This window comes from Coenobita brevimanus, chromosome 112, assembly GCF_032717465.1.
Source record: "Coenobita brevimanus isolate Jiangsu-jjx chromosome 112, ASM3271746v2, whole genome shotgun sequence".
Classification (NCBI taxonomy): domain Eukaryota; kingdom Metazoa; phylum Arthropoda; class Malacostraca; order Decapoda; family Coenobitidae; genus Coenobita; species Coenobita brevimanus.
The window spans coordinates 5,164,711-5,180,623 of record NC_137065.1 but is presented as its reverse complement, the minus strand read 5'-3'; the positions used below and the strand labels follow the sequence as shown (position 1 = coordinate 5,180,623).

Sequence of the window (15,913 nt, the reverse complement as noted above, 5' to 3'; positions counted from 1 at the left end):
AGGAGAAGAGGTAATGGGGGTAAGGGAGGCGAAGAGGAGAGAATGATATTACAGTTGGAGGTGGAGGCAGACGAGAGAGGGGAGGAGGGAGGCAAAGTGGAAGGAATCATTGGTAAGTGGAAGAGAGACTGGGCTGTGAGAAGACCTAAAAGACGAAAGACGAAGGGGGAAATGAGGTCAAACTTTAAGCTTACGAGGAAGAGAAGAGGTAAGGGAAAGGGAAGGAGGAAAAAGAGGAAGGAAGAAAAGGGAGAAGAAATCATTCAAGAACTGAAGGAAGGGCTGGGCTGTGAGGAGACGTAGGAGAGGAAAGAAGAGGAAAAAAAAAGTGAAAATTTAACCCTTCGAGGAAGAGAAAAGGTAAAAGAAGGGGAATGAGGAAAAGAGGGAAGGAATCATTTAAGAAAGGGAGGAAGAAGGATTGGGCTGTGAGAAGATGTAAGAGAGGAAAGAGGAGGAATAATGGGAGGAAGAATATAAGAGTAAGAGGAAGAGAGGAGGGAGTAGAAGGAATAAGAGGAGGGGATGTGTAATAACTGGAGGACTAGCCCGTTATGAGATGTAATAGATGTGAAAATAACACGAGGTAAGAATTGGGCATTTAGACGGTGCAGTAGGTACCCGAAGTAGCAGCAGAGAGAGAGAGGAAAGGCGGAGGAGGAGGAGAAGTAGGAGAGGAGAGGAGGGAGGAAAGCGGAGGGAAGAAGTACATCATTATAACCTTTCTATATCTCTCACGCCTCGCCCTCTGTCACTGATCAACCTGAAAAAATAAAAACGATATTGTTTACATTCTTTTTTACCCAACAGAAAGACAATAGAAATAAGCTACGTGGAAGAAAGGTGGATAAAAAATAACTTAGGGGAAGGGATGGAATAAAATATGGACGAAATGTACCAACTCCTTCACTACGGCGAGGTCAGCAGATCAAGATGTCTTACCAAATAAATAAATCGTCTGGAGGTGGCAAGAATTATATCCAGTTAAGTCTTCATCCTGCTCAAAAATAATCTAGGCGAAAGAGGTGATAAATATCCAGATTTCTGTCTGTAAAATTATGCCCGAATGAAATGTTTGATATCGCTTCCACCCCGAGAGAATATCGAAGACAGGATACAAAAAAAAAAAAACGAAAAGTAACGAGTACGTAAATATCGCATTGCATTGAATACACAGGTGAACAGTTTCCCTGACTGATTTTGTTTTTTTATTTGCTAAAGACACAAACAACGCCCATTTAGGAAGGAGAGAAAATGGAGAAAGGAGAGCTGGCATTGGGAGACATTTATTGAACACTTCAACACTGGCAAACCACAACACCAGCAAGTCATGAAAGTATGCAGATAAACGATAAAGCACAGATGAAATACATTTTCACACCCCACTACCTCAAGTCACACTTTCACACACCACACACTCTCTTCTACATCACTCCCCCACACACTACGCTCTCCATCATACTCGCACACATCGCACTCACAAACATCATGCGTAGGTACCTTCAAACACCACACTCTACCTCACAACCTAACACACCACACTACACAACTCTACATCACAACCTTACATACTACACTCCACCAGACCCTCACACACCACACTACACGACACCTTCACACACAACACTGTATATCACAACCTCACACGCCACACTACGCCACACTCTCACACACCACACACCCCCTCACACCACACCCTCAAACATCATACCTCCACATACAGCACCATCACACACCACAACCTCACACACCACATTCTCACACAGCAACCCTTATCACACCACATCCTCACACACCACACCCACAGACATCACACCCCCATGCACCCCACACCCTCACACACCACACCCTCACACACCACACTCTCACACAACACACCCTCACACACCACATCCTCACACACCACAATCCCACACACCACACCTTCACACACCACACCCTACACACCACACCCCTACACACCACACCCTCACACACTACACCCTCACACACTACACCTTCACACACTGCACCCTCACACACTGCACCCTCACACACTGCACCCTCACACACTGCACCCTCACACACTGCACCCTCAAGCATCACACCCTCACACACTAACCCTACACACTGCACTTTCATACACCACACCGTTACACACCTCACCGCCACACACCACAATCCCAAACACCACACCTTCACACACCACACCCCTACACATCACCCCAACACACCACACCGTCACACACTACACCCTCACACACTACATTCACAAATCATACCCTCACACACCACACCCTTACACACCACACCAGCACACACCACACCCGCACACACCACACCCTCACACACCATACCCTCACGCATCACAGCCTGACACCACACCCTCGCACAGCGCACCCTCACACATCACAACCTGACACCACACCCTCGCACACCTCACCCTCACACACCACACCCCCGCATACTGCATTCCCACGCACCACACCCCCGCATACCACATCCCCACACACCACACCCACACACCACACCCTCAAACACCACACCACATCCCCACACACCACACCACAGCTTGTTATATGGACCCGTACTGTCGCTGGCTGTACAAGCTTGATAACACCTCTTCCTTAGTAATGTATTTAGCATTTCACACCTTGATGCTCTACTTTCCGATGCTCTGATCTTTTGAATATCGACATAGCTTGCATCAGTACCACACAAGGGAATGATACGGTGAAACATGGAAATAACGTTTAATATTATTTTATAATGTCATTTATATCTTTTTTCTATCAATTTAGCTTAAATTAGCAACACAAGAGAGGATGACAAGGCGATCATTGGTCAGGAAGTCGCTGAGGAAGAGGCATTACGAAACTGCAACCCCAAAATTGCTCTGTACACACGGAATTATCAAGCTGCTTACTTTCGATACGATCACATCTTTTTCTTTTTTTCTTTTTTATTTGTTAATATTAAACACTTTTCTCAGTATAGGAGAATGCTCTAATGGCGAAGGTATTAGTGATGAGTGTAAATAATTATTCCAGTTTAGAACTTCTCTCCTACACAAGAATGCGATAAATACGACGTCAGAGTACTGAAAAGATTTAACCAACTATCTTGAATTCAGTTTCCTATTTGTTCAGTCGGCTTAAGAAAGGGCAAACTTCGCACACCCTCTGCCTTGGGTTCTTTTATATCACACAGGAAAAGCTGAAAACAGTGCACCCCAAGAACACAACTCAACGACAACAAAAAACAATATACCCCTTTCACCTTAACCTGGCCCAGATTTTCGTCCTTTTATTGTTTATTTTAAGTAACTCAGTGGCAGATGAAAACAATGCTACGGTTCTACATGCTTTCCTTTGCAAGTTTTTGTGACTATATTCATATTCTATTGTTAATCTGTATCTACGGTTCAGCAATCAAGGTGGAGAGTTGTCAATTTAAGGCCAAGTTAGAGTAAAAACGGTATAGTCCAATCACCAAGCAACCGACAACACAACAATGATGGACGTATGCCTGGGTGCCGCATTCTTAGTGGCCCTGAAGATTAAGTAGCACCTCTTCTTTAGCGATTCATTCTACACTGTACACCTTAATTTCATCTTGTATGCTACTGGCGCACATGGTGATATAAAAACAATATAAATAACATACAAGCAATTGTTAAGGTGAAATTAAGCAAACTAAGTCACTGCGGAAGAGGTGCAACGATTCCTTCATTGTTATTTAGAATACGACTTAAATCACGCTCGTGTTTGCGTTGGTCCCTGACTTTCCAGCGCTGAGTGACGGCCATGCTGGGAGTCTGTGTGCTGTTCCTTCTGTCTGCTCTCACCCACAACCTGACTCTCAGAAAGAAAGACTGTGGTTTGTGCTCCCTTTTATTCCGAGCACGAAGGGGGGTGATAATGGGGGGATAGGGCTTGAAAAACAATGTGAGTGCTAGTGAAAGGGGGAGGGGGGAGCGGAATGGGTGAGGGAGAGGGGGAGGGGATAGATGAGGGAAAGGGGGAGGGGAAGCCGGGTGGGTAAGGGAAGAAGAGGAGGGGGAGTGGATTGGGTGAGGGAATGGGGAGGGTGTGTGGGATACTTAAAAAGAAAGGGGCAGTGGTTATGGGATGGGTGAGGGAAATGGGAAGGGGGAATGGGATGGATAAAGGAAAAGGCGGAGGGGGAGTGGATGGGTGAGGGGAAGTAGAAAGCAAAGGAGTTGGATGGGTCAGGAAAAAATTAGAGAGGATAATGGGATGAGTGAAAAAAGGGCGAAGAAGGAGTGGGATGGGTAATGAAAAAAGGGTAGGAGATGCTGGGATGGGAGAGGGGAAAGTGGGTGGGGGAATGGGGTTATGGGAAAGAAAGGGGATGGGAACTGGTGTTTGTGAGCGTGCTGGAGAGGGGATAGAAAAGGGGAGGGGGGTTGACATGGAGAGAGTAATGATTGCGTGGGGCCATAGATTCTGGGGTAGGGTGGGGGAAAGTGGGTTGACTGTCGGTAGAGCCTTTGCACACACAAAGCCTGTCTCACAAAAAGATGACGACACTCTGTGCTTTCTTTGATGCTCACCGCGCAAACGGGGTTCGCGTAAAAAAGGAACCCGCGATATGAAGTTCCTATGCGTGTTAGTTAAGAAGGGAGGGAATGGGTGAGGAGGAGGGGTAGGAGAAAAATGGTTGATTGTATGGGCCGTGGGTGTGGGGAGGGGGTGGGGGAGAATGGGGAAGATGTGGGGAGGGTTGGGTAGGTATGGGATGAGAAATGTGGGGGAATGTGGGTTGAGAGCCAGTCAAAATGGGGATGTGCACTACGAACGTAGATGAGAAGAAGGGGAAGGGGATGATTGGTAAAAATGGGGGTTTGGAAGCTTAGGGAGGGGATAAGGGAAGCAGGGGAAGGTTTGGGAAGATGAGGAACACAGGGGTAAGTGGGTTAATGGTAGGATATTGAAGCGGGTGTAAGGCGATTGGTAGCACAAACGTAGAGGTGGTGGGTGTAGATTATTCATGTGAGGGGAGTGGGTGGGTGAAGGCTGGGAGGGGGTGAAAAGAGGTGAGAGAGGGCAGGGGAGGGATGGAGGAAAGTTAAGGAGGGAGGAGAGGTAGTGGGGGCTAGTGAAACTATGGCGAAAGAATGAGGAGGAAAGAGAAGCAGTGGAGGGGAAAGGTAGGGAGGTTTGGGATGGATCACAAGAGAGGGATGGATAGAAAATTGAGAGACATAGAGTGAATGATATTAGGAGCTAGGAAGGAGAAATGAGAAGGAGGAAATAATGGTTGGAAGAAGAGGTGGGGAGGGAGAAGAAGTAGAGGAAACGAGTGTCCGAGGGAAGATGGGGAGGGAGATGATGAGGGAAATAATTTGAATAGGGAAACACGAGAGGTGGATAGAAGGAGATGGGCTGGTGATACATAAGTTAATATATATATATATATATATATATATATATATATATATATGGATATGGATAGATACTGAGAGAGAGAGAGAGAGAGAGAGAGAGTGAGAGAGAGAGAGAGGAGCAGGTGATAGTGGGATATGAGTGTTTTGGATGGGGTGATGTGTTAGTGCAATGACCACATAAACACCAGGTGCACCATTGCCACCACTGCTTTATAAACACTTCTATATTCCACATAGATATGTTTTATACTGTTTTCTTCCACATCCATTCCTTTAGATGCTGTAGCCGAGCGATGCAAAAAAATGGGAGACGAAGGAAACTCACCTGCATACATCTATTCTAAGCAGGGTGGAGCCAAAAACTTTTCGTCCCATCAACTCGCCTACTCTCATTGACTCCCTTCAGCCTTTCTCTTTACGTCGCTGTGTCGCATCTTTATCGGTTTTCTGTCGATACTTCACTGGTCACTGCTCTTCTGAAGGTTCTGCTTGCACCCCTCCCTCTATCATAGCAGGCACATAGCACCAATCTGGTATTGCATTCTCGCCCCTTTTCGGTCCAGGTCTCTAATGCAAGTGTTAACTGTTATCTTCAGTCATTTACTGTACATAAGCACAGGTCAGCTCTGGAACCGTCTTCTTTAGTCTGTATTTCCTTCTGCCTCTGACCTCCAGTCTCTTAAACACAATGTGTCCAGGCATCTGGACATTAATGGATATTGAATCTGGCTCTTTTTTGTTTGTTTTTCCTTGAAGGGAACGGCTGAGCCACATAAAATATGATAAAAAAAAAAAGGACAAAAACCAGGATTATAATTATTAAGGTATGAGGAGAATGGTGCCCTCATTGACAAAGGGATGTGTCTGGTATGGCGTGGGTGTGGAAAGTTATGAGTAAGAAACTTGAAAAAAGGACTGTTGAGGAATTGATTTGGAGTGAGTGTGAAGGGTAAGGAACAACGTTATTCGTAAAAGAGATGGAGTGAAGAAGCATGTTGAAAATAGGATAGAAGATACTGTATTTTGGGGCTGTGGCCATGTTGAAGGAATGGTTGAGGGAATGGTGATGAGATGGCTGTATGTGCATCAGTTTGAAGGTGGGGGTAGGTGTGGTAGGCCAAGAAGTAGGTGGATGAATAGGAAGTGAGGTAGGTCGAGAAGGAGGTGGATGAATAAGAGGTTTTTGTAGGCCAAAGAGAAGGTGGACGAATTGGAGGTGAGATAGGCCAAGAAGACGGTAGATGAACTGCAGGTGTGGCAGGACAAGGAAAATGTGGATGGATATAGTTAATGAATCTGTGGGAAAGAGAGGTATGGAAGTTACGGAGGTGGTGGAAATGATGGAACGAGCTGGTTGGATTTGGTGTGTAAAGTGAAACTCATGGCAAGGTCCTGGCTGCCCTCTTTGAACTTAATAGTGAATGAACTGACTCTGGCAGGTGTGTGTGTGTGTGTGTGTGTGTGTGTGTGTGTGTGTGTGTGTGTGTGTGTGTGTGTGTGTGTGTGTGTGCGTTGTTACTGGGGTATATATTACGGTGCACTCTTAACTCTTAATCAATCACCCAAAGGGGTAAGGTAAAGCTCAAAGCTCACAAAAAAAGTAACCTTACTTTACACTATAACATAGACACACCAAAGAAGAAGCCAGGATTCGTCTTACAAAGGGGAATTTACATAGGCCTCACAGTACAAATATAAAAGGAGTTATTTCTCTTACCTAACCAGATTACAATCAGTGGAGGCTACGTACTCACAGAGCCTGAAGACCAGAACTCGTTAATGGTATAATCCAGATATAATCCACACACTAGTGTTATATGGAGAAGTGAACCAAAATGGGAGATGATAAACAAACAGTGTGTTTTGTAATCAAAGTAACTTGTTTAGTAATGTGTGAAGATATGAGGAAAAGTGTAACAAAATGTGTAACAAAATGTGTAACAAAATGTGACAAAGAGTGACCTAAAAGTGACCAAAAAGTCCCTCTCTCGCTAGTTTCTTAAGCTTATAAAGTAGCCTTACTCCGCCTTTCCCAGCTAACTAGCCACTAGGCTGTCTTAAATGTAATCTCCAGCCATACACAAACAAAGGAGGCACCTTCTACCAAAAGCGAGTTAACACATCTCACACATAGCCAATAACGAGCCACCAAGAAAACGTTTTTAGACTTGCATAGGGAAAATACCCTCATTTTGCTCCTGCCACACTATATGTCACACCCACTTATGGTCAAGGACAAAAGGTCTCTGCGAAGTTCTGGGAAAAACAATTATTCTTATCTGTCCGGAAACAGAAAATCTGACCGGTGAGTAAACAGATGGAAGATAGTGAGGTCTAGAGTTCTACCCTTACAGACAGCAAAATTGATCAACAGAAAAGATTTACGTTCTTGTCGGCTAGCCTATATCTCCCTACATTATCCTCTAATCTTCTGTTTCATCTATTCGCTACTGGGGTAACTATGCCAGTGGCTGTGTGTGTGTGTGTGTGTGTGTGTGTGTGTGTGTGTGTGTGTGTGTGTGTGTGTGTGTGTGTGTGTGTGTGTGTGTGTGTGTGTGTGTGTGTGTGTCTGTCTGTCTGTGTAAATTTGTGTTTTTGTGAGTCAAGCAAAACCCAGTTATCCAGCTCTAAGTAGGTCACATGTGCGTTTTCACAACACACATTGACACATACATTCTTTAGGTCCTGTATATACAGAACAAATAAAGAGGTGCACACCATTCACGTGTGAGGAATCACTCACGTGTAAGCAGATGCATGAACAATGATGGGGACACACACACACACACACACACACACACACACACACACACACACACACACACACACACACACACGCACACAGCTCACCTTTCCCTACACGCAGGATGTGCTTATAAAGTAAATTTGTCACGCACACACACACACACACACACACACACACACACACACATGACGTAGGCACACTCCTGTGTATATGTGTGTGTGTGTGTGTATGTGTGTGTGTGCATGTGTGTGTGTGTGTGTGTGTGTGTGTGTGTGTGTGTGAGAGAGAGAGAGAGAGAGAGAGAGAAATCTTAAATCAATAGCTTGCTAACGCACAGAAATCAAAAGGCTGACCATGGCATCTCCTATAGAGCATTGACACACTACCAAGCTTCGATGTGGCCGGAATGATGCGTAGTCGTAAAGAGGCACACCGCCTAAGCCATACCCCACCTAACATTGAACCCTTGAGTATTCTCCAGGTAAGTATGCCTTGGGTTACAGGATAGGAGAGGGTCTGTCAGAAAATTTGCGAGTGCTGGGCCACACGGAAGATGGGAATGTCAATATTGATTAAATTCGAAGTACTAGCATTAGTGAAGATTAAATTTGAGAAATATCATGTGAAAATAGCTTTAACCTAATATTAAGTATTTGCGGAACAGGTGATGCTTCGATTTGGCTGAAAGTAAGGAATAAAAAATATCGAAAACAGTTCATTTTTTTACACAGTGTTTGAGAAAGTAGTTTATACTCGTGTTTTCTTTGTTTACGGCTAAATCAAACTATAATATTGTTCAGCAAGTACGTGATAATAATTCAAAACCATTTTCATGTGATATTCGTCTAGCTAAAACGCAGTCTGGACTAATCCAACGAAATTTATAATAATATTTTGAACCTTCTTTTACTCTCAGTTTCAGAGGTGGTGAATTCACCCATATCAACATTATGACCGAAAGAAGATTTAATTGTAAGTTATTTTTCAGTTTCTGTCAAATGGTTTATCGAGCTTCAGTTTCTGTCAAATGGTTTATCGAGCTTCAGTTTCTGTCAAATGGTTTATCGAGCTCGTCTCCACGTGTGTGTATGCGTGTGTGTGTGTGTGTGTGTGTGTGTGTGTGTGTGTGTGTGTGTATGTCGGTAGTCTTTAATAAACAAGAAGTTCAGATAACAATCTAACCTAGACATTCACAGATAATACGAATAACACCATCCACTACAAAACAAGAAAGCAGACCATAGCTCAGCACACACACACACACACACACACACACACACACACACACACACACACACACACATACACCTGGACTGAGTGTCGACACACCTGTTTCTCCACACCTGTCTTTCTTGGGGCGAGCTGTACACGTGGCATGTATGTAGATATAATATTTATACTAAACCACACAGCTGTATGCACTCTCACCTATGGGTAACACTCTCTCTCTCTCTCTCTCTCTCTCCTATATTCCTGGCTCTCTGTACTGTATAATAATTGTGGGAGTCACTCACATATACCTGACTCACCATACTTCATTATGCTCACCACATACCTGTCCTAGATCCATATCTGTCATACATCATATCTGACACCCATACCCGCACCATATCACATACAGAACTGTACCATAGCACACACACACACACACACACACACACACACACACACACACACACACACACACACACACACACATATATATACGCATGTACATGTAGATAATTCCATTTAAGTAATGTATGTATGTATTGATATAATTGTATATATATATATATATATATATATATATATATATATATATATATATATATATATATATATATATGAGCTGCGTTGTTTGATTGTCCTGCTATAACGCTCAAACCAAGGGCCAGAGACGCCCAGAACCATATATATATATATATATATATATATATATATATATATATATATATATATATATATATATATATATATATATATATATATATATATATATATATACCGGTATATATATATGAGAGGCGTTGTTTGTTTATTTGTTTGTCCTGCTATAACGCCGAAACCAAGAACCATAGACCCCCAGACCCATATATATTCTGAATCAGGGTGACCCAAGGATTGTTCTAGGAGGGGTCAAAATTCAGATCTGGGTCATTTGAGGTCACCTTCAGAGTGTTCACCTTTATGTCCCGGGCAACACCGGGATAATCTTTGGCATGGTGATTTACATGACCTCCAGTTCAGACATAGGCTTTGTGAGGCATCCGAGGTCATTTGAGGTCGCCGGTTGGGGTCATTTGAGGTCACCGGTAATACACCCTCGAACAACTGGACCCAGCAGCCAAATTTTTGGCATGGAGACTCCCATGACCTCCAGTTCGGACATAGGGTGTGTGAGGTTGACCTCCGAGGTCATTTCCGGTCACTGCTCGGAGGTCATTTGAGGTCACAGATAAGACACTCTCGAATGACTGGACCCAGCAGCCCAGTTTTTGGCGTGGACACTCACATGACCTCCAGTTCAGACATAAGCTATTTGGGGTTGACCTCCGAAATCGTGAAGTCTCCGGTAATAGTAAACAAGTGGGCACAAATACTGTGCGTCAATCTGCAAAATCTGAAATAGAAAGTTCCTGGACCTCTTATAATCCCTCTTCAAAAGCATAAGAGGTACTGTACATCTAACGTTATCCACTCATATGCTGGTGACTCCACCCTTCATCTTTTCATTTGTTTCCCGCAGCGTCCATCTCAGCAGTTACTTCAACAAACAAGTGATGAGGCTATGGCACACCTAATGTCTGACTTGGCTCATATCTCTGATTGGGGTAAAGTAATCTTGTTGTTTTTAATGTATCAAAAACTCAGTTGTTATATCTACCAACCCGACAGCATCTTCTACAGAAGTACCCTCTAATTTATAATAATATCCAGTTTAATCCTGCATCATCTTTAAATATACTTGGGGTTTCATCTCTCGGGATTTATCTTGGAAAGAACACATTTCCTCTGTTGTAAAATCTGCTTCTAAGAGATTATTTATGCTAAGCCGACTCCGTGCCTTCTTTACCCCTGCACAGTTGTTGACTTATATTCACGGGTTTTATTCGTTCCTGTGTAGAGTACACCTCTCATGTGTGGGGAGACTCCCCACATACAGTTCTTCACAACAAGATGGAGTCAAAGGCTTTTCGTCTCATTAACTCTCCTCCGCTTGCTGGCTTCCTTCAACCTCTGTCTCTTCACCGCACTGTTGCATCTTTATTTTCTATCGCTACTTCAATTGTTAGGCTCCTTTGAATTGTCTGCTTGCATCATTCCACCACAACGATGGACGCTAAACACCCTTCTAGCAACAAACTCTCATCCCATTTCTCTCCAACTCTCTAATGCAAGAGTTAACCATTACTCCCAGTCCTTCATATATGCAACAGGTCAACTCTGGAACTGTCCCCCTCTGTATGTATTTCCTATTGCCTATGATCTCCAGTCATTCAAACGCATTGTGTCCAGGCATCTCGAAATGCACGGATCTTGAATTTGGCTTTTTTTTTTTTCCTTGAAGGGAACAATTTGCAGGTTCCTGGCCATTAGTTCTTTCTTTCTTGCATTAAAAAAAAGGCAGAGAAAAATCGACTGGACAGCAAGAATAAAATGGAAAAGGGAGTTAAGGCTGAGAATAAAAGTATCCATTGCTGCTGGTAGATTTATTGGAAGCTCAAGACTTATTAAATGAATTACAATACTACAGTGCATTTACTCTGACCAGACAAACATCTCTAACCCCTTTCAGTTCAGTTGATGGACAAGTGTAGTCAGAATGGAGGGTAACTTTAAATAGTAACCATGGAGATTCATTCTTACTTCATAAGTAAGACTCAGAATTTTACGCAACCACGGCTTACAATTCCAGTTGTGGGAGCGGCCCAGTTCCACCACATGAAAAAAAAAGCTACTAGAGGAAGATTATCTAATACCAAAAATAATTCACAAAACCAAAGAGATAAAACGGTAATTGTCAACTGTCTTAAGACGTAAGGTCCCGAGACTAGGCTAATACAATACTTAAGGGTAGAGGACTGACCGACGTCCCTTGTGGCATTTGACATGACAGATAAATACTGCGACACCTATGGGAATTTCGACATGTTGTGCATAGGGCTCGAGCAGACTCCAAGTCGAGTACTGTACCACTAGACCACAGGGCATCTCTTATGTTTTACTCACAGACAAACAACACCAAAGCGAAAAGTGAGATTTTTATAAACGGACTGGTTCATACATTACACATCTCAATTATCGTGTGTCGTGGGCCACCTGATGCAATGAAACAGTTAACAAGTGTCCTCCTAATGGTGAACGAGCTCCAGTTAACAAGCACCGATAAATAACATGACCCCGTCAGTGCTTGGGAGTTAAATGATAAAGAACTTATCGTAGTGAAGGGGTTAATGAAGTCAGTATCTTATATTTCTACTCCATAGCGTTTCTCTTAAGCTGATTAATAAATTAAAGAGACAGCCCGATTAAAGTGCAGAAAATGTGTTTGAAGCGACGGGGTTTAAAATTTTCTAGTGAAGTTATTAAAATTGTAAATATATGCTCGTGGTGAAGGGGCCAACGAGTGCCTTGGTGGTCAAGTGGTTAACAAGCCCCGGAGCCGACAAATGAGGTGATCCAGTCGGTGTAGGCGGGTACCCTGGTGTAGACTCCTGGGTTGACGGCGCCGGCGCACCCATCACCATAGCTCACAATGCCAAACGCCGCCCAACGACCGTCACACAGCCGCGTCACAAGGGCCCCGCCGCTGTCACCCTGTTGGTTAGGTTGGGGTAGGTTGGGCTGGGTTAGATTAGGGTTGGATGGGTTAGGTTGAGTTGGGTTTAGTTGAGTTGGATTGGGTTTGGTTTGATTGGGTTGGACTGGTTAGGTTCTTCAGATTTGCTCACGTTACGCTGCATTGGACTAAGGTGATTGGGTGTCGTTTGGTTAGGTTGAGTTAGGTTGCGTTAGGATAGGTTAGGCTAAGCTAGATTAGGATGGGCTGGGTTAATTTAGGCCGAGTTAGGTTCGTTCAGCTGGGTTACGTTAGGATTAGTCAGGTTAGGTTAGACTGGGTAAAGTTGTGCTGCGTTGTGATAGGTTTGGAGTTTACTTAGGTCTGTTTGGGTTAGGTTTGGTTTTGAATAGGTTAAGTTACGCTATACTTGAATTGGTCTGGTTGTGTTAGCATAGTCTACCTTAATTAGGTTAGCTTAGGTTAAGACTGTGTTGAGTTAGACCAGGTTGGGGTAAGTTAGGTTAGTAGACTCGGGTCTGTGACCACGGTGCCCACTTGTTCCCACCGACCATCAGGTGGTTCTATGAACAGAGGGTCGCTGTTGCCACCTTTTGATATGTGGCACAGTTGTGGTAGGTATGGAGATCGGGTGGAGGTTATACACCAGTGGAGGTATTGTGGATTTGGTAGGTGGGGAGGTGTGGTTTGTGTCAGTGTGTGATAGGAGTAAATATATGACAGGTCTGGAGGTACAGCGGGTTTGGAGGCATTACGCATGTTAAAGTGTGACTAGGGCGACACCGTTGTCACACTTTTGTACGTGGGACAGGGTGGGAAATGTGAAAGTGTGGTACAAGTACCATGTGTAGAATTACAACAGGTATGGAGAACTAGCTAGGCTGGCAGCCTTCAAGACGGGTCCATACTAATTTACTGAATATGGTGTGAAGCATGGATATAAAAGAAATGTGAAACTGAGGCAGGTATGGAAATGTGGCACGGGTATGACAGCCATGGAAGTGTGACAGGTGTGGTTTGTTGTGGAAATGTGACACATGTGTATCAAGCATCGAGATCTACGACAGGTGAATCAGGTGTTGGCGATGACACTGATGCAGGAATATGACAGATTAAAATTTAGAACATGTGTATATACTGCGAAGGTGAGACAGAACGAGGTAAAACAGCTGGTGTGGGGTTATGAAAGGAGTCGATGTTTGACCGGTGTGGAGCTGTAATGAAGTAACAGGCGTGCAAGTGCAACAGGTGTGAAGGTGAGAAAGAGGTTAAGGTGAGACAGGCATGAAGGAGAGTTATGAAGGTAAAGCAGATATGTAGGTAAGACAGATACCATAGTTAGACACAGATAAGACATATGTGAAGACGAGACAGATATGTACATACGCAAGTTATGAAAGTCGGGAAGGAAAACCAAAAATAGAGGGAAAGGTAAGATACGTATGCTGGTCAGACAAGCATGAGGGTTAGGCAGTATGCAGGTAAGAAAGGTGAGAAAATCAGGTTCAGTCAAGTGGTACCAGGCACAACAAACCTCGCCCGACAGGATTTATTTTAGTTTCAGCGGTTTGCAAGTTATAGCCTCTCTTGCATTTGATATTTGAAGGTCATTCAAGGTCAAAGGTCATAGTGCCATAGGAAAGCCTATGTGAGACATCCTATAGTTATCTTGATAGTAGTAAATATCTCTGTCTTAACCAGTTTCGAGTTACCTGTACAGTTCCCTGAATATCCGCGACTTTGAGTATGACCTTCCAGGGTCACTTAAGGTCAAAGATAAAAAAAACCTATATGGGACTTCCTATATGTTGATAATAGTAAATATCTACCTTCAACCAGTTTCGTCCCCTGAATAACCGTGACCTTGAGTCTGACCTTTCAAGGTCACTCAAGGTCAAAGGTCTTGGTGGCAAATGAAAGCCCATATTGGAGCTGCTATATGTTTTTAACAGTAAATATCTCTATCTTCAAACAGTTTCAAGTTATAGCTCTCTGAAAATCCGTGACCTTGATTTTGACCTTTCAGGGTCACTCAATTACCTCCAAAATTTAATCATTTCCTTCGGGGACCAGTGCCCACAAATCCTGAAAGTTTTATATAATTTCATTCAGCCGCTTTTCCTTAATGTTGCTAACAAACAAAGAATGAGAGAAACTGACAAACAAACAAACAAACTACCGAAAACAATACCTTGCCGGACTCCGTCCGGGCGAGGCAATTAAACAGGTGAGATAGTAAGAGAAACGTGGAGATGAGGCAGGTATAATAATCAGGCACATCTCAAAAAGGTGTGATGATAACAAACGACTGTGTCAAACCCCACCTGACAAGAATCCTTCGAGGGAGTAAGTGTACAGACGACGGTGGAGGTGTCAGCAGGGAGTGCCACAAGCTGTTGACACTGCTCGATGGTGATCACATCTAGAGCCACCTCCCGAAGTATCGTCGGGGGCACGGCGGTGGCTGAAGGTGAAGGAAGAGGTAAATGTGATGGAGGAAACGGGGAGAGGAAAGAGGGAGAGGTAGAGGAGGGGTATAAGTCAATGAAGAGAGAGAGGGAGGAAAGAGAGAGAAATCGTGGAGGATATGGAGGGAGGAAAGAGGGAGAGGTAGCAGTCACGGAGGAAACAGAGATAGGAAAGAGAAGTAGTGGTCAGGGAGGAAACGGAGGGAGGAAAGAGTAGAAATCAGAGGTCAGTGAAAAAAGCAGGGAGGAAAGATAGGAAGGTTGAGGTCATGGAGGAAAAGGAGGGAAGAAAGAAGAGGGAAGCAGAGGTCATGGGGGGAAACAGAAGGAGGAAAGAGGGGACAGTGAAGAAAATATGAGGTTGATACTACTGATGAAAGAGAGAGAGAGAGATAGATTGATAGATAGATAGATAGATAGAGAGAGAGAGAGAGAGAGAGAGAGAGAGAGAGAGAGAGAGAGAGAGAGAGAGAGTAAAACTGAAGTCATTGAGGAAAGAGACTGGAAAAAGGGAAACATTTGTCACT

At 43.8% G+C, this 15,913-nt stretch overlaps 1 protein-coding gene across 1 annotated transcript in view; it reads right to left on the bottom strand.

Annotated features, from left to right (window-relative positions):
- The window catches only part of LOC145418060 (tryptase beta-2-like), a 61,220-nt gene that overhangs the window by 19,874 nt on the left and 25,433 nt on the right, over nucleotides 1-15,913 (bottom strand). The window contains exons 5-6 of the mRNA XM_080286593.1: nucleotides 15,243-15,382; nucleotides 12,770-12,935 (exon numbers count right to left, since the gene is read on the bottom strand). Coding sequence (XP_080142719.1) covers nucleotides 12,770-12,935; nucleotides 15,243-15,382 — 306 coding nt within the window. The remainder of the gene's footprint in view (nucleotides 1-12,769; nucleotides 12,936-15,242; nucleotides 15,383-15,913) is intronic.